This window comes from Poecilia reticulata, chromosome 14, assembly GCF_904066995.2.
Source record: "Poecilia reticulata chromosome 14, P_reticulata-male-v2, whole genome shotgun sequence".
NCBI classification, from domain to species: Eukaryota; Metazoa; Chordata; class Actinopteri; order Cyprinodontiformes; family Poeciliidae; genus Poecilia; species Poecilia reticulata.
This window is the reverse complement of record NC_088843.1, coordinates 21,145,268-21,172,762: the sequence shown is the minus strand read 5'-3', so window position 1 is coordinate 21,172,762 and position 27,495 is coordinate 21,145,268. Positions and strand designations below refer to the sequence as shown.

The following is a 27,495-nucleotide window of genomic DNA, read 5'->3' as shown; positions in this document are numbered from 1 at the left end:
TTGGCCCAGTATGGAGAAGGAGGTGCATCAGTTTCAGTTGGGTTGTGTTGCCTGCAGCCTGCAAAACAGGGTGGAGCCTAAGGCCTCACTGCACCCTATATCTGTGTCTTACCCCCTTGAGGTTATAGGCCTAGATTTTCTTTCTCTGGGTAGACCTACAGATAGGTACCAGAATATTTTGGTCATGACTGATTGGTTCACACGCTATTCTTGGGCTGTTCCAACAAAAGATCAAACTGCTCAGACAACAGTTCAGGTATTATGGTCACATGTAATGCAGACATTTGGTTGTCCCGCTAGATTTCATACAGATAGAGGGTCCAACTTTGAGTCTGCTCTTATGCAGGAGCTTTGTAAGTGCTATGGTATCACTAAAAGCAGGACTACTCCGTATCACCCCGCAGGGAACGGAAGTGTGGAGAGAATGAACCAAATTCTCTTGAATATGTCGCGGTCTCTTGGAGTAGAGAGACAGCACAGGTGGCCGGAGTATTTACCTGAACTGTTGCAGGCTTACAACAATACTATCCATGGCTCTACAGGTTATGCCCCTTCATTTTTGATGTTTGGTAGACACTTGAGACAGCCAGTGGATGTGGGTTTAGGAGTGGAACAGCCCCAGTCACAGCGTGACAAGGAAGGATGGGTTAAAGACCATCATGCAAAGCTGTCCTTTGCTTATGGACTTGCTAAACAGCACACGGCTAAAGTTGCTGCTTGTAGTAAGAAGCAATATGACAGGAAAACACAGGCTTTGCCTTTGGCACCGGGTGAGAGGGTGTGGGTAAGAGACAGAAATAGGAAAGGACAGGGTGAATTGCATCCAGGATGGAATGAGGAACCTCATGTTATCCTGGAGCAAGTAGGTAAAACGGGAGTGGTGTACAAAGTACAGCCAGAGAAGGGAGGCCGCGAAAAGATGTTGCATCGCAACGCACTGAAACTTTGTATTGTTCCTTTAAAGGAGGAACCTCAGCTGGTAGCTGATAAGAAAAGTGTGGTGGAGACTAATATTGGCCCCCCGTTTTATGGTGTCATGCTGACCCCCCCCAAATCCTTTCCAGGAAGAAGTTTTAGGACCTCGGCGCTCTGTAAGGGAAAACTTAGGCCAGCCTCCTGCTCGCTACAGACCAGAAGATTAGTGACAGGGACTGCCACTGTAAAAGTGTGGGGGGATGTTGCACAGGGGAAAATATGATTGTTTGTTTTCTTTTTTTGTTTTGCTTGTTTTTCTCGCTTGTTGTGCTTTGCATGTTTTGGATTGTTTTTTGTTTTTGTTTTTCCCTTTAACAACCGAATGCACCAGGCTGTAGGTAGCCCTTTAAGGAGGCGGAGCCCACTGATTGCGGCCCGTGATCAGTGCATCGACAGGCTGATTGAAGCCATAATAAAAGAAGACTGGATAGAAGGAGAGAGGAGATCCTGTAAGTAAGAGAGACTGATGCAGACCGAGTGACGGACAGAATTCGCACCCCAGGCACAGAGAACCGAGAGGCGAATTGACGGCTCAGCACAGAGAATCGGGGCAGAGGAGGACCTCTGCCCGCGCCTCTGGATCTGGCTGGAAAGGATTGTGACACGCCGAAGAGCGAGCAGTGCTGGAGTTTTTCTGGGAAGTCAGCGTGGGGCCATATTGGTCACAGATGCATGGACTGTTTTTTCCCCACACATTTTTATTTTAAAAAAAGTTTTTACAACATTTGAAATTTACCTTTATTTTTTACAGTTATTACACAGCCTGAATAAATACTCTACATTGAAACCAAAGAACAAAGCCTGTTTTCAGGTCAGCGGATGTGCGTGTGCATCAATCGGGCCTTAATGTGATCCGCAGTCGTGTCATTAAAGCGTCTCCTCCAACCTGCCCTGTGAGACTCACAGCTGTATCTACGGCAGAGCGATGGATCTCGTCAAACAAACCTCCGGTCTGGCCAGTTTTTTTTTTCCCAGCAGACATTGAAAGTTTCAGTTTCCATCTTCTGAATGGCCAATCTGTATTAAACACCGTAACGTTATTGGCACTCAGGTAGAGAAGAAGCGCAGAGACTGTTTTTAACAATCATATGGTCAATCAGGATGCAGAACACTGTGGGGGGAAAAAAAACTGCACAAAAAAATCTGCGAAGCAGCGATACCGTGAAAAGTGAACCGCGTTACAGCAAGGGTTCACTGTATATGAAATAATTTATAAAAAGCAAATGAGTAATTTGTAGAATGGCTGTATATCTGAGTTTATCTAGGTGTATAGGTGTATCTGGGACTTCATTCTCATGCCTGGCCTCATAATGCCTCAACATTGAAAAGGTAGATTTATTTAAATAAGACAGTTTAGTTAAACATATGCAACACTTAACCTGCAGAACATAATATGAAAGTAGAGATGTGCCGATCAGGTTTTTTCCTGCCGATACCGATCACCCATGAGGGCCGATCACCGATTCTGATTACCGATACCGATCAAATAATTATTTATTTATTTTTTTATCATAAACAATGCCGGTTACATTATGTGGAAAAAGGAACCATGAATTCACCTTAATTTAGACAAAAACTTGTTTTTAATAACCTTTTCCAAGAAGAAAAACAAAACAAGCATTGTGCAAATTGTACTGCTATCGGTAATACTATCTTTAACAGACTGATAACATATTAAGGCTCTGAAGAGGCTAAATAATGCAAAGAGCCAAAATAAAACTTCTCAACATTGCCAAAAAAATTAAAGTATAAAACTTAACATTCAAAGGCAAATACAGGCTCCATTACAATAAACAATCCAGAGTTACTGAATGAAAACTTCCTGATAGCATGGCGGCTAGCTGATTACTGCTAGTTCTGAGTGGCTGATTCTGACTGAGCGGAGTAATTATGCAGAGCAGGGAGGAGATTGATTATTTTTTTAGAGATTATCTGTCTCATGTTAGGACAGCTAAAGTTTTAATACGCATGTAAAATGTATATTTTTAAGTTAGATGCTGCAGCTTTAAGCAGAGGTTCGGTGTGAGAGTCACTACCAGGTGGAGCAGAAGCGGTGCTCCATCTGTCAAATATTACTACCTGTAGCGCGTAGCAGCGGTTCAACAGCGAGAGCAGAACCAGCGTCTTACATCGCAGCTCGAAGACTTAAATAATTTTGCGGATTATTTGTTTAGCTTTCTGACCGTCATGCTAATCCGGGTGAGTGTTTGTAGCTGTGCGCTACTTTACCTGCTATCTGATCCTCCGTATGTCTTTTTTACTGCAGTGAGCCTCCATGTAGCCAAACTCCGTCAAGTATGGCATGGCATTGTTTTTATGTCGTATTAGCTTCGTTGTGTTGATGCATTTTGACCTGGTTCAATTTTCCGCCGCAACACGCAAACTTCCCCATTCACTCAGTACGTTATAGTTCCACATCGCTTAAGATTTGTTGCTGCGCGTTTGTGTAGTGTGAAGGAAAGAGGAGACCAGCTGCACAGGCAGGCTGCGAAATGAGATGCAGGTGATCGGTTTGTGTGATCGGCAACAAGAGACCGTGATCGGAGATCACCGATCATACACTTTTTCACGGAAATCGGCCGATTATGATTGGCCCGATCATAATCGGCCACCAAAAGTAGACTTTTAGTTTACTTTCTATATGAAAGTAAACTAAAAGTCAGTTTCAGCTGAATTTGGATTCAGATAGATCAAGTAGAAACTGACAAGAACCGGATGAACAAAAAAAAATGAAAAATTTATTTTCCAATATAAGATCAACATGGTCCCACACTGCGGAAACCTTTCCTTTGAAGTAGCTCCATAGTTGAAGCTGTAAAAGATCAAGAATTCGTTAGGCAAATGCTTTTGATAGATTGATAGATTCTCTTCCTTATAAACACAGTTTGGCGCGTTAATGTCATTTCGAAACAGTTCCTGTTTCGGACACGTGACTTGCTGAAACCAATATGCGCACCGACACGGGTTTTGGTCTATGGGCTAGATGCATGCGCTGACGCATCGGTGTTGCCGGACCCATCACTAGCCTACGGCATCTCTCTCACTGCATCTCAACCACAGTTCATGACAGTGAACGTTTCTCTGGGGACACAGATTCTGCCAGTGACGAAGCCACTCGTCACCCAGCTGGGTAATCAGACTGTGAGACATCCATTTGTGTTCCCCTACAGTGCCTCTGATCCTGTTGACGCATGACCTTCTAGTCAAACTTGGAGCTTCCATTTTGTGTTGTCCCGATAGAATCATTTTGCCATGCAGAACTCTCAGAACTGTTGGTCAGTGCTTTCTGCAGACTGTTGGAGTGGAGAGGTTGGACATTTATTGGTCTTTATTGCAGTCTGAGACACCACAGCATGCAGGCCTTCTCTCTGTTCAAGCTAGCAGCAGCTAGCTTGGGTTGCATATGTTGCTACTAGCTAAGCATTTAAATAAAATACTGCATGCAGTGTTCATTACAGCAGATTCCCATATCTCAAAAGTGAATTATACATTAACTTCCTAAATATATTTTTGTTGGCTTTTTACTCACTCTTTTATTTCATGTTTACATACACAGACCAAAGTTTTGCTTTATCACTGGACCACGTAACAGGTACAGTTTGAACTTACTGGTATTGCAAAGTCAGATATTGTCAGTTTTACATTTTTTGGTATCCTGCGATTTGAACAAAGAAAAAAAAAACATTCTTAAGAATGACATTATGCAACATATGTTCATGTAGTTGTCTACATAAGGCGAAAACAAAGCTGCATGTCAAATGAAATGTTCAAGTGTGGTTTTTCTGGGTGCTTTAGTTATGCTGATCCAGTGTCAATCTGTCTTGGTCAGAATGAATCGGGCAGAGAATGTCTGTACAGTATATCCCTGTTAAATAGGGACTCTATTGTTTGTTTTTTAAAATGTAAATCAGTGTGGGAACAGAATAAACTACTTAAATCTATCAAGGAAAATGACAAAGTCCTTCAGGATGCTTGGGATGGCACAAGTTTAGTTGAAAACATACTGTCCAAGGATCCAGAATACTCATTGGGTGTCATTCTTTATCAGGATTCATTTGAGGTTGTAAATCCTCTTGGCTCCCAGAAAGAGGAGCACAAGATTTTAGCAGTATATTTGACACTTGCAAATATTCTGCCACGCAACAGATGTAGCATTGATCAAATGCAGCTTGTGCTACTTTGTAGAGAACAAGATTTTTTTAAGTACTTTGGACAAGATCTTTTGAGTCCCCTTCTGAAAGACCTAAAAGATCTTGAATTAACTGGTGTTGCTTTGCCAGATAGTCTGATTACCAAAGGGACTCTGTTTGCCATTGCAGCTGACAACTTGGGTTCACACAGTATTGGGGGCTTTCTGGAAAGCTTTGCAAGAACTTTGTATTTTCGCAGGAAATACTTTGTATTTTGGAAGGTAAACATTTTTGTCGATCAATCGACAAAAATCTTTGTGTCCTCAAAAATGAGTGTGATCCTCTTGCCAAAGGCTTGTGACCGCATTGTATGGTCACATAAAGAAAATGTTTGGATCAACAGAACCAATGCTGGAGCAAGTGATGCTAAAGGCATAACATTTGAGCCAGTATACAATGAGCTTGCTCACTTTCATGTTTGCCAGCCTGGATTGCCTCCCTGCCTTGGCCATGACCTTTTTGAGGGCATTGCTTCCTCAGATTTGGCATTGTTCATTAATCACCTCATAACAAAAGAAAAACATTCCAAGTTTTGTCCATTTTTGCTGATTTTTCTAATATGCCCTTGTTCGTGCTACGCAGGAGTTTGCAACAGCAGCTGATGTGAATACAAGCCTAAGTTTGCCAGCCAGCCCTGCCTGATAATGGGCAAATGCTGCATGAATTATCAATGTTTTCAGGTTTTGCTTAATACTTAACATGTTTATTTTTTCCAATTACACATACAATTCTTTAAAAAGAATATTTAGACAGAATAAAAAGACTGGATGGCATTGTCCTTAATATAGTTAAAAAAACATTATTATAATAGATTTGCCATGCTGACCTTAATTAAATTTCATGTCAATGAATTGTTTTTTATTTTTTCAAAACACTTTACAATGAGCAAAACACAACGACATGGTTTTAAAGCAAGTTATGATTAACAACTGACAAAAGTGGCGATATTTTCTCTTTATATAATTAAAACAGGATAATTTTGCCACATTAAGTAAATGAAGCTTTACATATTGTACCTGCTGTCTTCAGATTGTTTATATTCTATAAAATGTTCCCATTTTTGATTGTGTTTTAGTTGCTTCATTGGGATTTACTCAGAAAGGGGCACAAAAGTTGGTCCTGGGAAGATGGTATCCAAAAAGACAGGAAAGATCTTCCAAAAGAAAAAGCAATCGGTGAATGTGCAGGTTTCCACCCTCATCAAAAACCTGATGGACTTTGAATGGCATTTCATTTGAGTCAATGTTCTCTTTTTCTTTCCACTCTGTCTCTTGATGTGTCGTGCTCTGCTGTCAGGCCTCAGCTCCCTTCTTCTTGCACATTAGAGTTTCTCTTTGTTTTTGCACCTCAACACTTTCATATGCATACGACAACACACCCAAGCATTTGCATTATGTCACTGAGTTTGCCTTGTGTGCCAGTTTATTTTAAAACCTCCATCCATCCATTTTCTTTCACCCTTGTCCATCAGTGGAGTCGGGAGGGTTGCTCCAGCTAGCGTGCCGGGCGGGGGCGGGGTACACCCTGAACAGGTCGCCAGTCTGTCACAGGGCAACACAGAGACACACAGGACACACAACCATGCACACACACACTCACACCTAGGGGCAATTTAGACAGACCAATTAACCTGACAGTCATGTTTTTGGACTGTGGGAGGAAACCGGAGTACCCGGAGAAAACCCACGCATGCACAGGGAGAACATGCAAACTCCATGCAGAAAGACCGGGGCCGGGAATCGAACCCAGAACCTTCTTGCTGCAAGGCAACAGCTCTACCAACTGCACCACTGTGCAGCCCCCTATTTTAAAACCTATTAAGCAAAAATGAACCACAGGAATATTTTTTTTCTGCTGGTGTTACAGCCTACATTTGTTAAAATGTTGAGGGACACTATGGCATGGTTCTTATATTTATTCAACGTGTTTATTTTCTATAAAAATAACAATGAAAATCTAATTAGCTTCAGTACCACATTTTATTTGAAACATCTACAAGTTTTATTCTTCAGTTCAAATTCAATATTACATCATATAATGACATGAGAAGAGTAGACAATAAGAAAGGCAAAGCATTGTTTAATTAGGACACACAAACATAGAGCAAAAGCTAAGTCTTAGTCTAATAGGAACAGCTGTCTTAGTTGCAGGTCAGTGTTTTACTCAAAGTTGTGGGGGTTCTTGGTTACTGAAAAAACATTGCAGATCATTAAACATTCTTTATTATTTAAATCTTCATGTAAGGCTTAAATTATTTATGATTTTTTATGTTAGTATTTTTTGGTTGATATTCTGATGGATTTTTAGTAGTTTGTGGTCCCCTTAATTTTTAAAAATGCTGTAAGTAGCCATATCATTCTGAGTCTTGATCCTCAAAGGAATCATGAGCTATCTAAACTTTTTACAGCATCTATAAGAAGCTTAAGTTCGACCAGAGGAGTTAGATAATCTAAGAACACCAGATGCAGTGTTACTGCTATGTTTTGTTTCTTACTCTGGTTGAGAAACATTTGATAAAGCTGACCCTCAGGTCTTTACTGACCAGTCCATAGATGATGGGGTTAATGATTGGGGGAATAATAAAGATGAGGATGCTTAAGAACTTTTTCATGTTTTGGGAGAGAGAGGGGAACCTCTGACTTAAAATCACAACAAGTGAAGCGATTTGAAAGAGAACGTAAACAACAATGTGTGGAGCACAGGTCTGAAACGCCTTGCTGCGGATGCTGCTGTTTGTTCTGCCTTGTTTTAAGGAAACACTCAGGATTCTGATGTAGGAATAGGCGATGATGAAGAAGGTCCCTGTGCTTAAAGTCCAGGTCATCGCAAGACCTAAGAAGAAATAAAGACAAGTGGTTACATATCATGAATATTAAAAAACTTGTAAAGTATCACATGTGCCCAGCTTTATGTGTGGATCCCAAGAGGAAATACATTTACTCGTATAAAGAAGAAATTAAGAGAAAATAAACTGGCAGCTATCATAGTCATTCATTTGGATTGCTGTATCCTCATAGCAATAAAAATAAAATTATGTTATTGTAGCTGCCAATGTTAGGCATGAGTACAATTTTAAAAATCGATGCGAGTATACCCCAAACTGTTTCTTCAGTTTTGTATTTGTAAGGTTTGCATTTCACCTCTGGTGTATAAAAGTGAAGCACCGACCGTAGATGTTGTTGGCAGGCGTGGGAATGCAGGCCAGGTTCAGGATGCCCCGGTTGCTGCAGTAGACGTGTTGGACTAGATGGCCGCACAGCGGGACGTTCATGTGGAAGGAGAAGAGCACAGCGATGAGCAGCAGAGCAACGATCCAGGCCACAGCGCAGCAGCTGTGCAGCCGAGCCGAAGTCATGATGGAGTGATACCTGAGAGGTTCACACACTGCCACATACCTGCAGAGAGACAGAGCTGTCAGGAAACAAAATCCCTAAAGCTACATTTAAAAACATTCTGTCTTTAAAACTTAAATTTCAACCCTCAAATTTAAGGCAGTTTCTTGAAGATAAAATTACTTTTTAATATCTAAAATTTCCTCAAAAGCAGTCAAGATGTTTTATGACTGAATTGACCAACGATTACAAGAGTTCAGATGCAAAAAAAAATTCTCCCATGTAAGTTCAATGTCTTCTCAGATGTAATGATAATATTTCAATCAACGCAGGACAAAAAAATTAGCTATTGCACTGTTTGATAACTAAGATTAACTGTGATTAAACTGAAATAATGTTTTTGAGTTTCCAGTCAAAACTTAGAGACCATTTGAACCATGAATTGCTCTGCTTTTACCTATTTCCTTACCTGTCATAGGCCATCACAGCTAAAACTGTCAACATTGCTGCACCATATGTGTGAGCGCAGAATGCCTGGACGATGGCTGGGATGTAGCCGATCTTCTTCAGCCCCATCAACAGATCCATCATGAGGCGAGGAAGGAACGTTGTGGCCCCCAGCAGGTCACAGACCATGAGGTGACAGATCATAACAAACATGGGTCTGTGCAGGTTCTTGTCTGTCATAATAACACAGATCACCACACCGTTCCCCAGTAACACTGTTATGTAGGCGAGCAAAGCCAACAGAAACAAGAACGGTCCGTTGCCTGGTTGAACATCAAATCCCTCCAGTTCAAAAACAATCGGCTGTTTGAGAGGAATCACAGAGGTTTGGTTCTCCATCCAAAGCAGTACAGCTCTAAAGAAGCAGAGCAGATTAAACCTCAGATGATAGAAATGTTGGTAAATTTATACTGTGAGAGTGACATACTGTAACAGATGAAAACACAAATCTGTAGCTACATTTCACATAAAACTAATGATAGTACATTACCTCCAAATCATGCAAATGACACTTAAATGGAGAAGGCATCAGAGAGTAAAATGTGTGATCAAAAGCATCAGCAGCTGAGATTGTATAACACTAAGTAATTACTACTCTATGTGTGTTGGAGAGAGTCAGCCTCCTCTCTACTGAGAGCACTGACGTTGTTCTGAGGTGTTGATGAAATCTTACGTCCCTTTAAAGGATTTCTATGTATTTTCAAAACCTTCCCAAATTTAGAGGTACCATGGAAACACTAACTCCACTTAAAGTGCCATTCAGTGCTATGAGCGTTAAGGTTTGTAGACCAGGATGAAAAAGGTTAAATAATATCTCGCTTTTTAAATTTTCATCAAAATTCTTGCTGCAGCAGCCTGGACCAGCTGAAGGCTTTTAATTGTATTTTGTAGATAGTGAAGTAGCAAAGAGTTATATAGTTGCTCAGCCTTGATAACAAATGCATGGACTTATTTCACTCAAGCAGAAGATTTCTAATTTTGGCAATATTCCAGAGTTAAAAAAAGGAAACCAGTTAAATACAGTAATCAAATATCCTATTTTGGTCAAAAATACACTGAGATTCTTACTTTACATCACAAGCCAATTTTATGCCAATTTAGTCATAGAGGTTTTATGTCATCAAAACATGCCTGTAATCTACCTAATGAATGGATTCATCAGGATAGATATAACTGAGTATCATCAGCATAACACTGGGTCACTCAGGAACCCCTAAACCAGAGAAACATGGATCTACTGATCCAGACTGCAGTCCCAAAGTAGGGGACACTCAATGGACAGGCAATTATTTTCTTAATTCTGTGTTTCATTACACATTATTTCCAAGTCTAAATGTGCTGTAGGGGCCAGGTAACATCCTAAATACAACTGAAAACAATCCATGGAGGAATAATTATAATTATGGACAATTGCATCTTTACTCCTTCAGACTCAGACTAAAACCACAAAGTGACATATTATTCATTCTTTCCATCTGACCAATTTTAGGCATGGAATCATTTATTTTATGAAAGAAGCTTTTATTACGGAGTATTAATTACATTGATGGTTTATTCAAGGACGTGATTTTGAACTGGAAGGTTAAGTTGTCGTGGCATAACATTTCCAAGCTTTGGCAAACTTCATGCTATTGTTTAACTTTAAAAGGCTTTATTGGGTTTTTCCATGAATGTTGTAGATTAAGTCTTTCAGTTGGATAAGCAATAATGGGGTGGCTTGAGAACGCCTTTACAGATCGTTCGGAGTAAGTAAGTAGTTTCTTCTTCCTGTCTAAATTCTAGTGAATGTTTTCTTCAGGTTCTTACTGCATGCCAGTATCTTACCAATAATCAATTTTCTCTGGATGAGGTACTTTTAGTTTCCTTTTTCTTGCAGGTTTCCAGTACTCTTATCCAATCTGCTGACCAGTGTTTTCTATTTTCACCCTGGCCTATAAACCTTAACACTCGTACCCCTTACAGGGACTTTAATTGGAGTTGGTGTTTCCATGGCACCTCTGTGTTTGGGAAGGTGTTGAAAACACGTAGAAATCCTTTAAAGGGACATGTTTTCATTGACACCTCAGAGTAATTATCAGTGCTCTCAGCAGAGAAGAGGCAGACTTCATGCTCTACCCAACACATATAGAGAAGTAATTACTAGATCTTATCATACAATCTTTGCTGGTTACTATTGTTTATATATTTTATTCTTCATTGCTTTCTCTATTTAAATGCCATTTGCATCATTTGGAGTTAATATGCTATCATCTTTTATCTGTGGAAAAAAAACTTGATTATCACTCTCAGAGAATAAACCAAATTCTCTATAACTCATCTGCTGATGCTTTTGATCACACATTTTACTCTTTGATGCTGTCTCCATTTAAGTGTCATTTGCATGATTTGGAGGTAATATACCATCATCAGTTTTATGTGAAATGTAGCTACAGATTGGTGTTTTCATCAGTTACAGTATGTCACTCTCACAGTATAAATCTACCAACATTTCTATCATCTGAGGTTTAATCTGCTCTGCTTCTTTAGAGCTGTACTGCTTTGGATGGAGAACCAAACCTCGGTGATTCCTCTCAAACAGCCGATTGTTTTTGAACTGGAGGGATTTGATGTTCAACCAGGCAACGGACCGTTCTTGTTTCTGTTGGCTTTGCTCGCCTACATAACAGTGTTACTGGGGAACGGTGTGGTGATCTGTGTTATTATGACAGACAAGAACCTGCACAGACCCATGTTTGTTATGATATGTCACCTCATGGTCTGTGACCTGCTGGGGGCCACAATGGTGCTTCCTCGCCTCATGATGGATCTGTTGATGGGGCTGAAGAAGATCGCCTACATCCCAGCCATCGTCCAGGCATTCTGCGCTCACACATATGGTACAACAATGCTTAACCTTTTAACTGCAATGGCCTATGACAGGTGAGGAAGAATGTTAGAGAAGAATGCTCTAAATGAGTCAATGACATGATGCGGTTTTCTGGGTTTCCTTATTGTTCTATCAATTAATTTTTATTTGTATTGCACCTTTCAGCAACAAAGCGCTGAATGTGCTTTACATCACAAAAACACAAAGATACAAAGCCCTTCCATAGTAAAACTTTAACTTTAAAACAGACAGAAAACTGTTTCTTTTGGATACCCTACTTCTGAAAAAGACTGTCTCTCTGCAGGTATGTGGCGGTGTGTGAACCTCTCAGGTATCACTCCATCATGACTTCGGCTCGGCTGCACAGCTGCTGCGCTGTTGCCTGGATCGTTGCTCTGCTGCTCATAGTTGTGCTCTTCTCCTTCCACATGAACGTCCCGCTGTGCAGTCGACTTATCCAAAATGTCTACTGCAGCAACCGGGGCATCCTGGACCTGGCCTGCATTCCTACCCCCGTCAGCAATATCTATGGTTAGTGCTTCCCTGTTTCACACCAGAAATTACATATAACAGTTTGGGGACTGCTTTCTGCTTCTGATGAAGACAGTAATCTGCTTAACAGTTGAATACCGTATTTTCCGCACTGTAAGGCGTGGCCAGACGATGGTCACCCTTCTCCTTTCGCTCACTGCAAGGTCATGGAGAACGTGGTGCTAAATGACCTGCAGACGACTTGATTCTAGACAGTCGGTAGGTAGATAGGTCAGTCAAACTTTATTAACAAACCAGCGTTCTGACAGCTATCCCAGCATGCACCACGCGCTTCTTCTTCTACGGGTGAAAATGAAGTCAGCGGCTGCTTACCGTAGTTGCTAGACCTGTTGTGGCTCAATATTGGTCCATATATTAGGCGCACCGGATTATAAGGCGCCCTGTCGGCTTTGGAGGAAATTGAAGGTTTTTAGGTGCACCTTATAGTGCGGAAAATATGGTAACTTATTTTTTTCCTGCTTGTAGGTGCACAGCACCTTAAAATTCAGTGCAACTGCGTGGTTGTTATAGTAGTTTATTCTAAGCACTATTTTTCATTTCATTACTCCTTGACGAATCAATTTATTTGCTTTTGGGAAACAAAATACAAAGATGGCAACATATGCTACTCAACAGAAAATTAGACTTTTAAATATGCAAGATATATATTCACTTGTCTTCTTTATATTTTTTTAGGTCTAACAATCACCTGGACTTTTAGTACTTTGAACTTCATTCTCATCGCTTTTTCCTACATCAGAATCCTGAGTGTTTCCTTAAAGCAGGGAAGAACAAACTGCAGCAAACCCAACAAGGCTCTTCAGACCTGTGCTCCGCACATTATAGTGTATGTTGTCTATAACGTCGCTGCATTGATATTAATATTGAGTTACAGATTTCCCTCCCTTTCCCAAAATATAAAAAAGTTCTTAAGCATCCTTGTCTATATCATTCCCCCGATCATTAACCCCTTCATCTATGGACTGGTCAGTAAAGACTTGAGGGTCAGCTCTATCAAACATTTCTCCATCAGAGTGAGAAACAAAATTTAGCACTAACACTGCATCTGGTGTTTGTAGGCCATTTGACTCTTGTGGTGAAAGTAATTCTCTTTGTAGGTGTTGTAACTGGCTTTTGTAGCTAAAGGTTGAATAAAACAAAGTTCAGTAAGCACCCCTGACCATTTGAAATCACATAAATTGTAATAAGGATCATTGAGAACTGTACAGTTGAATCTGGACCTGCTGTAAGGATAAGACACAAAAACAAAAGCCACCACTGTCACTTTGTGATGCATGTGTTAATGTGTGAATACTCACTTCCCTCTGACCTCCCCCATAGACTCTTGCTTTGCTTTTTTAAACCTCTACATGTGTTTGAAGAATCCCAACTTTTTTATCACTGAAAAATCATAAGTTACACATAGAGGTAAATATTCAGAATAGACTGCATACATCTTCCAAAATTTCATTAGAAACATTTGAACTACTCATTCAACAAAACCACAAACCAACACCAAAATCACCAATTTACAAAAAACATGATAATTCTTCATTAATTTAAACATGAAACTCAGAAATAAAAAACAGTCTTTAATACTTTTGCTGTCTTACAAGATGGGGTTCTTTGGACCCTGCAAGTTTTAAAGTTTTTACAATGTAAAACATTTTGAACTACTGTGTTCTTGACATGTGCTCTACAAATAAACTTGATTGAATAATTATTACATTCTGTAGTTTTGAATTTGATCTAATAACTAGGAGTCAGATAAGTTCCATTAAAAGTGTGCCTGATATTACTTTGTCCTTTTCGTCTATTTGTGGAACCTAAGCCACTAATAGACGCAGATCTTATGGAAAGGTTTATCTCAATATTGATGGTTCCAACGTCTCTCTCTCCTTGGGAAAATGTATTCCAGGGAGATGGAAAGATGGCTCAGAGAGACTGTTCAACATCAAATAAGGGGAGGCAGTGTGGACTTTTATGTTAGTTTTATTCACCTCCAGAATAACACAATTGCAAGTGATCATTATGCCCATGCAATTCTGCCATATAATTTTTTTCATACATGTCATTGGTAGAAAATGTGTGGAAATGGGCCATTTCCTCATACACAAAATATTGTAATGTATGCCAAATGTCCCTAAATTTCCATTGTCTAAAAAAATAGAAGGGATGTGGATAATGCTTACTTAAGAAGAGGTACTTGGAGAATGGATACAGCCTGTCAAAGTCCCATCCTTGGATGTCTGGGAACATCCAGTTGAGGCCAAATCTCTTCCTGGTGGAAGTCCAGGAGTCAAGAACCAGTGCACCTCCAGGTTCCAGGTTCCTTACCCCCCAAGTCAGATTGCTTTTCAAGGCATGGCTCTAATATTTGATGTTTCCAAACACTGGACAGAAAACTCAACTTGTTCAGAAAGAGGCCGTAGTAAATAAATGGGATGGAAGAGCCCATGGAGCCCAGATTTCTTTCCCAGGAATGACTCACCATAACCTGGGAAAACCTGGAACGTTTGCCACAACATATGTTTCCAGTTATCTGACAACTTGAACTCTGTCCTGTCCAGAACCAATTATTTGGAGGAACATTTGGCCATCTTTACCCGTTACAATGAGTGGCAACTGGCAAATGGCCAGCATATTCCCAAATGGTCCACTGACATTTGCCTTACACTTTCTTCAGTTCTAATATATGGCAAGTGACATATATTTGAATGTCACTTGTCATTCAAATTAGGGAGGTTAGGGACACCTCTCATATATTAAAATTGACATTTGCCGTATACTTTCTTAAGGAAAGTATGGCAAAATTCCCATTGGGATTGTGGCCAAGTTATTCCCAAATGGCTCATTGATATTTTTTTTGCACTTTCTCCTAATCAAATGAATGGAAAGTGTCCAGAAAATATATAATTTTGGGACAATTGTCATATTTCAGAACTGGGACAAACAAAGCAAATGTCAATAGTCCATTTAGGATAATCTTGGACACATGTCTACAGTAAATTGTGTTTCATTCAGAAACCCCGCCTATTCCCCAGTGTAACTTGAGGAAATTATGCACAGGTTGGAGTGTTAAAAAGTAATTTTTGATCAAATATCTTCCCCTGCACCTAGAATGTTCATGTCTATAGTGAATCAACACATGCAATTGGACAAATAAAACAAATCGAGTTGAAACAGAGTGAAGATGGTTTAAGGATCAAACTGTGACTACAAGTATGAAAGGTCAGCATATAGAAATGACCCACTTGTCTTTTAGGAACATTATTTAACTTATTTTGTAGCATTTTTTCTTAATTTCATAAAACTTTCCAGATTAGCAGCATTGTAGTTTATCATTGGGTTCTCAAGTAGTCTGCCATGTGAATGGTGTAGCTGCACGTTTATGTGAGAGCAATAAATACAGCAAAAACGTACAACATGCAATATTTTTCCTGCTGGTGTTACAGCCCAGATTTGTTAAGATGTTGTTGGAGTGTGTGTATTGACATGCTTCCCATTGTCAATACAGGCTGAGAAAAAGCCTGGCTACATGTCATACATTTGAATGATAAATTAATGAGAAGTTATACCCAAGTGTCCCACTTTCTTTGGTTTGTATTTTCATAAGTGAAAGTTTGTAACAAAACTGACTCCATTGAGCTCTTTGGATTTCACAAAAGTAATGTTTAAGTTTCACACAAAAACAAATAAGACACTTGAGGTTGAGGCAAATAAAGATGAATTTATTTTCTTCAAAAGTTAGACAGCCATCCATCTGTTATCTTTACACGTTTGTCCCTAGTGGGGCTCAGAAGGGTGCTGGTGTATAACTCCAGCGGTCAAGTGGTGAGAGGCGGGTTCACCCTGGACAGGTCTCCAATCCATCCATTCATCCATTTTCTTGACACCCTTGTTCCTCAGTGGGGTCGGGAGGGTTGCTGGTACCTATCTCCAGCTAACGTTCCGGGCGAGAGGCGGGGTTCACCCTGGACAGGTCACCAGTCTGTCGCAGGGCAACACAGAGAGGACACAGGACAAACAACCATGCACACACTCACACCTAGGGGCAATTTAGACAGACCAATTAACCTGACAGTCATGTTTTTGGACTGTGGGAGAAAACTGGAGTACCCGGAGAAAACCCACGCATGCACAGGGAGAACATGCAAACTCCATGCAGAAAGACCGGGGCCGGGAATCGAACCGGGAATCAAACCCAGAACCTTCTTGCTGCAAGGCAACAGCTCTACCAACTGTGCCACTGTGCAGCCCCGGTCTCCAATCCATCACATTGAAATACAGAGACAGACAGGACAGATAATTATACACCCACACCTAAGGAGACTTTAGAGAGATCAATCAACCTGACAGTCATGTTTTTGGACTGTGGAAGGGAGCCAGAGTACCCGGAGAGACAAGAATTAGACAAAACCAAAGTAATTTCAGTACCACTTTTTGTGTAACTTCTAACAAGTTTAATCTTCAGTTCAAACTCAAAATTAAACCACATAATGAGCAAATTAAACAACAAAAAAGCAATGCATTGCTTGATTACAGTACAAACGTAAAGCAGCAGCTGAGTCCTAGTCTAAAATGAAAAGCTGAAGGTCAGTTTTCTAATCAAGGTTGTTGTGTTCTTGGTTACTGACAAATACAGCAGATAATTAAATGTGAAAATTCTTTAAATCTGAGTTTCAGCCTTAAATTATTTATGATTTCATGTGTTCTTTGTATTTTTTGGTTGATATTCTTGTGATGGACTTTAGTGGTTTGTGGTTCACTGCATGTTTAAACACAAATGCTGTAAGTAGTCATATTCTGAGACTTGATGCTGATTTCAAGAGGAATCATGAGCTAGCTAAACATTTATAGCATTTATAAGAAGAATAAGTTCCACCAGAGGAGTTAGATAATCTAAGAACATCAGCTAGCAAGACTGCCCAGAGTCGGTCCTCGAGGGCCGGCATCCTGCATGTTTTAGTTCTCTCCCTGGTGGTAGTAACAACTTCCTCAGCATGTCTATGTTCTTCTTAGACCATCTAACGAGCCATCATTTGATCCAGGTGTGCTAAACCAGGGAGAGAACTAAAACATGCAGGATCCCGGCCCTCGAGGACCGACTTTGGACAGCCCTGAGCTACAGTGTTAGTGCTAAGTTTTGCTTCTCACTCTGATGGAGAAATGTTTGATAAAGCTGACCCTCAGGCCTTTACTAACCAGTCCATAGATGATTGGGTTAATGATCGGGGGAATGATAAAGATGAGGATGCTGAAGAACTTTTTTATATTTTGGGAAAGAGAGGGGAACCTGTAACTTACAATCACAATCAATGAAGCGATCTGAAAGAGAACGTAAACAACAATGTGTGGAGTACAGGTCTGAAACGCCTTGCTGCGGATGCTGCTGTTTGTTCTGCCTTGTTTTATGGAAACACTCAGGATTCTGATGTAGGAAAAAGCGATGAGAATGAAGGTCACAGTACTTAAAGTCCAGGTCATCGCTAGACCTGAAAGAAAGACAAAAATGGGTTAGGGTTAAATAATGGCAGAAATGGAATATGACGTTTATCTCCTTTTGTGAAAATGTTAAGCACTGACCATAGATATCGCTGACGGGGGTAGGAATGCAGGCCAGATTCAGGATGCCCCGGTTGCTGCAGTATGTTAGAGGGATTATGCGACCACACAGTTTGACATTCATGTGGAAGGAGAAGAGCACAGCAATGAGCACCAATGCAATGATCCAGGCCACAGCGCAGCAGCTGTGCAGTCGAGCCGAAGTCATGATGGAGTGATACCTGAGAGGTTCACACACTGCCACATACCTGCAGAGAGACAGAGCTGTCAGGGAACATAATCCCTAAAGCCACATTCATAATCTCATTAAAACTGTCTCACTTGCCTCAGAAATCACCTGTGTTTTTTTTTCCTTTCCATTGTGTATGATTTCCTGATATGGAAAACTGAAATGTTTGGATAGATGCTTTACAACTTTTACATATTTCCTTACCTGTCATAGGCCATCACAGCTAAAACTGTCAACATTGCTGCACCATATGTGTGAGCGCAGAATGCCTGGACGATGGCTGGGATGTAGGCGATCTTCTTCAGCCCCATCAACAGATCCATCATGAGGCGAGGAAGCACCATTGTGGCCCCCAGCAGGTCACAGACCATGAGGTGACAGATCATAACAAACATGGGTCTGTGCAGGTTCTTGTCTGTCATAATAACACAGATCACCACACCGTTCCCCAGTAACACTGTTATGTAGGCGAGCAAAGCCAACAGAAACAAGAACGGTCCGTTGCCTGGTTGAACATCAAATCCTTCCAGTTCAAAAACAATCGGCTGTTTGAGAGGAATCACAGAGGTTTGGTTCTCCATCCAAAGCAGTACAGCTCTAAAGAAGCAGAGCAGATTAAACCTCAGATGATAAACCTCAAAGTATACTATGAGAATGACATACTGTAACTGATGAAAACACAAATCTGTAGCTACATTTCACATAAAACTGATGATGACATATTTCCTCCAAATCATGCAAATGACACTTAAATAGAGACAGCATCAAAGAATAAAATGTGTAATTAAAAGCATCAGCAGATGAGATTGTATAAAACAAAGTAATTATTACTCTACATGTGTTGGAGAGAGTCAGCCTCCTCTCTGCTGAGAGCACTGGCATTGCTCTGAAGCATGGATGAAAACTTGCGTCCCTGTAAAGGATTTCTATGTGTTTTCAATACCTTTCCAAACTTATTGGTACCATGGAAACACCAATGCAGAGTTGTCTGTCAGGGTTATCCGCTGTAAAGTTGATAACCCATTTACATTCGCAGATGTAGACGAGGATGAAAATGAAAAACACAGGATAACTTTGACTGTACAGTGAAGAGTCAGAAAATAAAGTCTAAAAGGACCAAATAGATCAAACAGAATCACCATAAAATCCAATCAGTTGAAGAAAAAAGTTGAGAATGCAGATCAGATCAGGACAGCAGTTCTTATTGGTTCTTCAGATCTCTCACTTTATTCTTTCATTTTTCCCTCCAAATTTATCAGAGTTGCCTGTTTTGATTGGCTTTTGACAAAAGCCTAATCATTGCAAGTACTGGCTGCACTTTTGTAATATCTAGTTAACAGGATAATACTCTTTGTAAATTAGGACAATTTCAGGTAATCTAGTGGGCATTTGGTGTAGCTCTGAGCGTTCTAATCAATAATTACATAATTTTTCTGGTTTCATTTTTAGTTTGATATTTTTACTGTTTTACTTCCTTCGGAAGTTCTCCATGTGCTCAGCATCTGTCAAAATTGCCCTTTTTAAAGCATACTGTACTCCAATGTATACAGCAGACTTATAGCAGCATTATAGGAAAAGCAGTATGAATAAATTTCAGGTCGCTTATAATGATGGCATGAGGTTGCTGCTTTGAGTGCCACGATGGAGTAGTGCCAGTCAGATGTTTGTGAATGCCAATGTACCAACCTGTGCTGCTGTGCTTCAAAACATTATGCACAGATGTATGTGTAGATTAACAGACTCTGCAAACAGCATCATTCAGACTGACCAATCCTGTTCAAAGCTCAGTGAGGTTCTTCCCCAGTTTGTGGAATCACTGGGGCATTAGTTTATATGTCAATGATTGATTATTTTATTATATATTTTTTCTTGTTCCTTCTTTCTTTTTATTGTTCTTGTTCTGTCTGTTTGTGGGCCATAATTGTGTCTAAATAAAAAGGATTGATTGATTGATTGATTGATTGATTGATTGATTGATTGATTGATTGATTGATTGATTGATTGATTGATTGATTGATTAGTAGTTCATTAGTTTTCATTATTATTTCTACATTTACTTAGCAGTTTAGTTAAGAGTTACTAGCTCAAATGACCTGTACTTATGAAGCGCTTTATCAAGTCCAGAGGTCCCCTAAGTGCCTGATATGGTGTTCATTCATTATGTTTAGTTATTCTTACTTTGATTAGATCAACCTGGTTTCTGTTTTACTTCAGATCAATCCATAGGCATGTTCATGGTATTCACTCATTGTGTTTAGTTATCCTTTATTCTATTATAAACTATGTTTTCTCCATTTCTTTCTCCTCCTTGCTCCCCTCTGTCACCTGCACCTCATTCCTAACCATCCTGCTCCTTGTCAGGAATCTGGCATCTCTGTTTCAAAAGCTCCATTCAATCACTTAATGCTGAATTTTCTCTTTATGTCCCATTTGCCATCTCAAATGTACCTAGTCTCTGTTTTTTCTTGCTCCTTGTCTTCTCCTCGATGCTTTACTAAGCTTTTGTTTAATCAATTTTACATTCATTTTTCACTCTCAACTCACTGGCTCAACTTGTTCTGCATTTGGATACAATAACATGACATTAACCTGAAAGTCTATTTACTTCAGGAATTTATCACTAAGTGAAACACATAGTATCAGATACACACAGATGAATGTTTGTAACCCTTTATTTCTGTTAGTAATTATTTTATATTTTCAGTTAATAAAAATGACATTTATAATTAGAATATCACACTGTAAAATTAAAATATTATTTAATACAAATATGTGAGCTTGATGAAAAGTATTATGCTTAAATGTTAGATGTTCAAATGGTACTTCTAATCTGAAAAATGGGCATTATTGGAATGCATACTCTAATTTATTAAATATGACTGTACATTTTGCATTTTGTACATCTGCAAAGAATACATTTATAAAGACAGTTTGTGTCTTCACTGTTTTCTTTGGTTTTGAAACACATATTAAAAATTCTATAATAAATTGGCATCACAAACTGGATTCAGCGAGCTGACCATGAGGGAGTTGGGTGACTGGCCATCCTGAAGACCAAATCTTCAGTTCTCCTGAAGTAGAAAAAAGGGGAACCTGGATCTCATCTCCTGTGTTGAAATAACACACTGTTTATCTTGTTTGATTAAATATATCTGGTATATAACCTGGACCTAGATGTTAAATCAGGACCCTGTATAACTCCTAACCCTAGCCCTAACCTAGAATACATATAGGGTATATGGATCTTCACACCCTTTCGGGGAACATGGCCCATATTCTCTGATGTTCCATATAAATGTCCAGTGAGGAATCAGCCATCTTGTGTCTCCTTTGTCAGAAAAGACCATGCGTATTTTTTAAAGTTAGCATCATCAATGCATCTTTAGGACCACAATCAGTTCCCCCAAAAATCAGAGTAATGTTTTGTTGTGTGTTATCTGACTTGCACATAGCATGCAAAACTTAGCCAAAAATAATTACTTTCAACCAAATAAACAAATATTACTATATATTTTATTTTAAAGTTTGTAAGGATCTGGGTTTTTATGTGAGTTTATTAGTTAATTTATTCCCTGTGTCTTGGTCTTAGTTGTTCCCAGTTGTGCCTCATTCCCTGATTATCTCCTTGTGTTTTTATACTCACCTGTGTCTGTGTTTCCCTGTCAGACCTTGTCTAATGTTGTGTCCTTGCCATCACTGTCTGTTTAAATTCCAGTGCTACCAGTTTGTCAGTTCCTTGCTTACTCAGCCACCTGTGCTGCCTGGATTTTGTCTTATGTTGTTCGTCATCATTAAAACCATCATTTGCTCTACAACCTGGGTCCACCACATCCATCTTCCTCACCAAACAACAACTCATGACAAAGTTACTGTAGACTGGAGATGTGTTTGTAACTTTTTTTTAATAATCATTTTAAGTCATATGCAAAGAATGCAAATGAATATTTTAAATTGTAAAAAGCAGTTATTTTGCTCAGTGTATAATTTTCTTAGCTTTGTTGGCAAAGTGACAGAAAAGAGAACAGTAAATGAAGCATCTAGAGAAAATAGTGATTTGATATTATATCCTTAATATGTAAGATGTAAGAATGCTAATAAAAAATTATTGACTTTTGGCAAAAGTGGATTCGTTCCGCAAATGTTTTGATATTTATTTCAACCTTTTTGAACAGGTTTAATCAAAGATTTACTTTCACATGATGGAAAACATTTTCTAGAAATAAAAAGTTCATATAAAAAATTTCGTATCTCCTTGGACTGTAAACCATAAATAATGGGGTTGAGGCTACCTGGGACAATGACGAACAAGATAGCTGAGAGTTTTCTGTAGTCTGAATATTGGGGAAACCGATGGAGAACAACAATCGTAACACCACTAAGGGACATTATAAGATAAACAACCAGATGTGTGCTGCAAGTCTTAAATGCTTTACTGTTCAAAGATTTGTTCTTAGTGGCCAGACAGACTGCTGTGATGCTCCCATAGGTGAGAACAATGCAGCCAATAGACGCTACATACAGCAACACAGTGAATGTCAGACCATAGATATTATTAATGTTCACACTCTCGCAGGAAAGCTTGAAAAGTGAGGCGTTATCACAGAAAGGGTTGGCGATGAGGGTCTTGCATCGGTTTAGCCTCACAGTCAGACCCAGCAGAATCCCAACCAGCACAAACGGCACGCCCCAGGACAGCGCTATCAGCTTTACTATCATCCTGTTGGTCATTATGGTGCTGTAGAACAGGGGACGACAGATGGCAATGTATCTGTCAAAGGCCATGACCATAAGCACTGTGTGGGAAGTGGTGCCAAACATGTGTGTAGTAAAAGCTTGAACCACACATTCATAATAACTGATGAGACGCTCAGTTGGAGGCAGCAAGATGTCTGAAAGCAAACGGGGTAAAATATGAGTACTTCCAATGATGTCACTGACCGTCAGGTTGCCAAACAGCACATACATGGGCTGATGAAGATTCTTTTCAAAGACAATGATTATTAAAATACCCAGATTCATAATCATGAATATGATGTAGGAAAGCAGAAACAGGAAAAAGACGAGGCGCATTGAATAATCTGCGACCTTCAAGCCCTCCAGCTGGAGTGTGGGACTGTTATATGTGTAGTTTTCCATCTGCCTGCAAAACAAAGCAATGTTTAAGACAAAAGACAATTGGTTGAGAAACTACATTAAAATACAATTTCTTAAACAGATTTACTACAAAGATGAAATAAATTAACAATACTTACAAAGTTAGAAAACATGGACATTTAAAATATTAAAATAGCAGTACATCCAGCAGGTTGATACACACTGCATTCATGTAGAGTACCACAGTTCTTATCCAGATTATTCAATGTCGCTTGTATTTCTTGATGCATTTGTAGCTTTAAGAGGGAAGGGTCAAGTTGCCAAGATAATGTGTGATGTAATTTTTTGAAATGTTTACTTGCAACTGTCACTAGGCATTTCTTATTGGTTCTGCAGGCCTAATGATCTCTCACTTTGTTTAGTTTTTCCCACCAAGTTTATCAGAGCTGTTTGCTTGCATTGATTGGCTTTTGGCAAAAAGAAAGTTGATTCTGGCTGCACCTTTATAATAATATTTATTAGACCAATTTCAGGTAACCTAGAGAGCATTTGGTGTAGCTCTGAGCATTCCAAAAGGTTCAGTAAAATTATAAATCAATCATTGTATCAATTTCCTGATAGGATTTTCAGTTGGATATTTTTACTGTTTTACTTCAACATTTACTTAGCAGTCTTGCTTACAATTACTAGTTTTAACTCTTGTGCATGCAAGGACTGAGGCAAACGTTGAGGACTGTGGCAAATGATAGAAGTTTTATGTGTGTGGGGTCAGTTGGACCCCATTTACAAACACAAGGGTTAATGGCTTGTACTTGTAAAGTGCTTTATCAAGTCCAAAAAACCCAAATGTGCCTCACACGACATTCCTATTCAATAAATTTAAATATTATTGTCACGATCTTATGTTTTTGTTTTTCTGTGTTTGTAGTTTTGTTCATTTGCCTTTTGTGCTCTGCCTTAGTTATTCTTAGTTTGATTAGATCAACCTGGTTTCTGTTTTACTTCAGATCAATCCATAGATATGCTCATGGTATTCATTCATTGTGTTTAGCTATCCTTTATTCAAGGATAGCTATCCTTTATTCAAGGATAGCTCCTTGTAAGTAGCCTGCTACTTACAAGGAGCAGGCTGCTCCTTGTAAGTAATCAAGCTCCTGTTTTTAAAAGCTCCAGTCCATCACTTAATGCTGAATTCTCTCTTTACACCCCATTTGCCGTCTCATCTGTACCCAGTCTCTGTTTCTTCTTACTCCTTGATGCTTTTGCAGGATTTTAATTAATCCATCCATCCATTTTCTTCCACTTATCTGGGGTCGGATTGTGGGGGCAGCAGCTTCAGAAGGGAGGCCCCGACTTCCCTCTCCCCAGCCACTTCTTTCAGCTCCTCTGGAGGAATCCCAAGGCGTTCCCAGGCCAGCCGAGAGACATAGTCCCTCCAGCGTGTCCTGGGTCTTCCCCGAGGCCTCCTCACGGTGGTACATGCCCGGAACACCTCACCAGGGAGGCATCCAGGAGGCATCCTGACCAGATGCCTGAGCCACCTCAACTGGCTCCTCTCGACGTGGAGGAGCAGTGGCTCTACTGTGAGTCCCTCCCGGATGACTGAGCTTCTCACCCTATCTCTAAGTGAGAGCCCAGCCACCCTGCGGAGGAAACTCGTTTTGGCCGCTTGTATCTGTGATCTCGTTCTTTCGGTCATGACCCAAAGCTCATGACCATAGATGAGGGTGGGAACGTAGATCGACCGGTAAATCGAGAGCTTCGCTTTTTGACTCTGCTCTCTCTTCACCACGACGGACCGGTAGAGCGCCCGCTTCACAGTAGACGCTGCCTCAATCTGCCTGTCGATCTCCCAATTATTTTGATTAATCATTTTTTAAATAAATATTTCACCCTCAGCTCACTGGTTCAACTTGTTCTGTATTTGGATACAATAACATGACAATAAACTGAAAATCTATTTATTTCAGGAACTTTATTACTAAATGAAACATATGATGTATATCAAGAACACATATGGATGTTTAAAAACATGACAAAAAGCAACAAAAAAAACCTGCCATCAAAATTTTTGACAGGTGACATCATCATGCGGTAGGTGGGACTTCTGGTGGCAATAGGCGGGATTTCTGGTAGGCTGGACTTCCAGTAATCAGATATGACGTCATCATAATTATCAAGCTACAGGATGTCTGGAAGTGAGACATATATTTGAATTAGTCAGTAGAAATTGATCAAGACAGATGTCTGGATAAAATACCAGAAAATCTCCTTTGTGTCACGATATAAACAGGATTAGTTTTATAAAAACAGTCATAAAATAATTGTACAATAATTCCACTCTGTACTAGGTTACACTTAGAGCGGGCCTCTATCCTTCTGTGTCCAAGTATGACTTGTCCGCCTTGATTCAGGGTCAAGTGACAGAAGTGCTGACAGAGGAACAAGCTCTGTTGCTAATCTAATTTTCACTCACTTCCTTTCTGACTTCCTTTTAAAAAAAAAAGTTTTGTCCTGCCTCTGAGTTTTAAGAACAGCCCAACTAAAGTTTGAAAAGCATGAAGGAGAGTGTTAGAGAATCACTATCAGTAATAGTAATATCTATCTAATAAGAAAATGAATAATAGTTTCTCAGTTTCCCTCCAGCTGTTTAAATAGATTTGGAATGTTCTCATTACAGGGAGTGTGAAGGAGCAGTCATGAGGAATATCCTCTGGTCAGCACACGGTCTGTGTATGTGTCAGGGTGTGAATGGACTCGTGAGGGTCGATGAGGCATAACTGCATCTGGACACATACAGATTCCTGTAGAACAAAACTACCGTTTATCAGTTTTTCAGTGGGGACCATTTTCCTGACACATAATACGTTGTGGGTACCCACTGCTCCTTGTGGGGACCAAAGTCTGGTAGCACAAGGGGAAAAGCTGTTTTGGGGTCAGGGGTTAGATTTAGGACTAAGGTGTGAATTGAGTTGTGGTTAGGGGTAGGGTAAAGGGTAGAATGCAGAAAATGAATGGAAGTCAATGTCCCCACAAGATATGAAAACACGACTGTATGTGTGTGTGTGAATGTATGTTGGTAAAGTTGAATTAACTGGACACTTAGCCTGAATACACACAACAGTTATGGAACATGTTCAACTGATAGGGCAGTATCAATGTCCTATTGATTGGAGGGTGTTGTAATGGATGCTATTATATTTTACAGCTTGCAGAGCCCTTGAAAATGGAAGAGGGGGTGGAATCTGCAAGTCAGAATCTACTTAGTGGATGAATTAAATACAGGTATGTTATTTGAATGTATCTAGTAATATCAAATTACATAGCTGCTAGATGTTTCGCTCCTTTTCCATTGGCTAATTCAAATGTATGTCTCACTCCCAGACATCCTGTTACTGGATATATAGATCCTTTGCAACTATGTGACTTAATCATTCGATTAAGTCACATCGAATGATTGACTTAATCATCGATGTGACTCAATCATTCGATTAAGTCACATAATCTCACTTCCAGCCTGCAGCCTGGAAGTGAGTGCAGGCTTCAGTTCAGGCCACAGCCTAAAAGTGTGAAAGAAAGCAGCAGTTTTTTTGAAGTGTAGAATAACAGATGCCTTCCATGCATTGCATAGGAGGCCCCACTTAGAATATAACATATCATTAAAATGTTATTTAATACAGATATGTGGGCTTAATGAAATATAAAATACTTAAATATTATTTTGAAATGCTTCTTCTAATTTGACAAACAGGTCTTATCAGAACATGCATTCTAATTTATTAAATATGGCTGCATGATTTTATCATTCACCCATTCACCACTGATGATGGTAAGCTACACTGTAGCCAAAGCTGCCCTGGGGCAGCCTGACAAAAACAAGCTTAATGAATATGGTGGAAAATTTACATTTAACATTTATCTCTCAGTGAACTGAACCAAGTGGAGCAGTACTAAATGAAGTTCTGCATGTCAGCAGGAGACTATCTGCATGACCAAATGTCTAGTAACCCTGTTTTGTTATCGTGTTGATTCTGGAAGTGAAGAACACCTGCATGCATAGATATTACTTCCGATATAATTAGGTATATAAAAGAAAGTATGTAATCTTTGTTTTCTAGAGCTGCATTCTCTGGGCTGCAAGAAGCTCCTCCTTTACTTTGCTGTAAAGAATAAATTCACAAAGACAGCTTGTCTCTTCGCCGTTTT

General features: G+C 39.7%; 2 protein-coding genes across 3 annotated transcripts; both read right to left on the bottom strand.

The window, feature by feature from the left end:
- Window positions 1–6,681: 6,681 nt before the first annotated feature.
- LOC145554957 (olfactory receptor 2K2-like) lies at window positions 6,682–9,517 on the bottom strand. Its single transcript, XM_081615948.1, has 3 exons — window positions 8,967–9,517; window positions 8,334–8,560; window positions 6,682–7,997 (listed from the first exon to the last, which is right to left on the bottom strand). The coding sequence occupies exons 1-3, from the start codon at window positions 9,341–9,343 to the stop codon at window positions 7,642–7,644; spliced, it is 960 nt and encodes a 319-aa protein (XP_081472074.1). The 5' UTR covers window positions 9,344–9,517; the 3' UTR covers window positions 6,682–7,641.
- Window positions 9,518–21,236: 11,719 nt separating this feature from the next.
- On the bottom strand, window positions 21,237–23,726 carry LOC103459875 (olfactory receptor 52N5-like). 2 transcript variants are annotated; one of them, XM_008401804.3, is made up of 3 exons: window positions 23,448–23,723; window positions 23,205–23,335; window positions 21,237–23,084 (listed from the first exon to the last, which is right to left on the bottom strand). In XM_008401804.3, the coding sequence occupies exons 2-3, from the start codon at window positions 23,329–23,331 to the stop codon at window positions 22,351–22,353; spliced, it is 861 nt and encodes a 286-aa protein (XP_008400026.2). In that variant the 5' UTR covers window positions 23,332–23,335; window positions 23,448–23,723; the 3' UTR covers window positions 21,237–22,350. The 2 variants fall into 2 exon arrangements, with proteins under 2 accessions (XP_008400026.2, XP_008400025.2); XM_008401803.3 differs by having other exon boundaries at window positions 21,237–23,335; window positions 23,448–23,726.
- Window positions 23,727–27,495: the final 3,769 nt, after the last annotated feature.

Excerpts from the sequence above, each read along its gene's own strand:
- LOC145554957 (XM_081615948.1), bottom strand. The coding sequence starts at position 9,343 with ATGGAGAACCAAACCTCTGTGATTCCTCTCAAACAGCCGATTGTTTTT. Across the intron at positions 8,561-8,966 it reads GCTGTGATGGCCTATGACAG|GTATGTGGCAGTGTGTGAAC; the intron begins GTAAGGAAATAG and ends GTCTCTCTGCAG. Across the intron at positions 7,998-8,333 it reads GCCTGCCAACAACATCTACG|GTCTTGCGATGACCTGGACT; the intron begins GTCGGTGCTTCA and ends ATTTCTTCTTAG.
- LOC103459875 (XM_008401803.3), bottom strand. The coding sequence starts at position 23,331 with ATGGAAAACTACACATATAACAGTCCCACACTCCAGCTGGAGGGCTTG.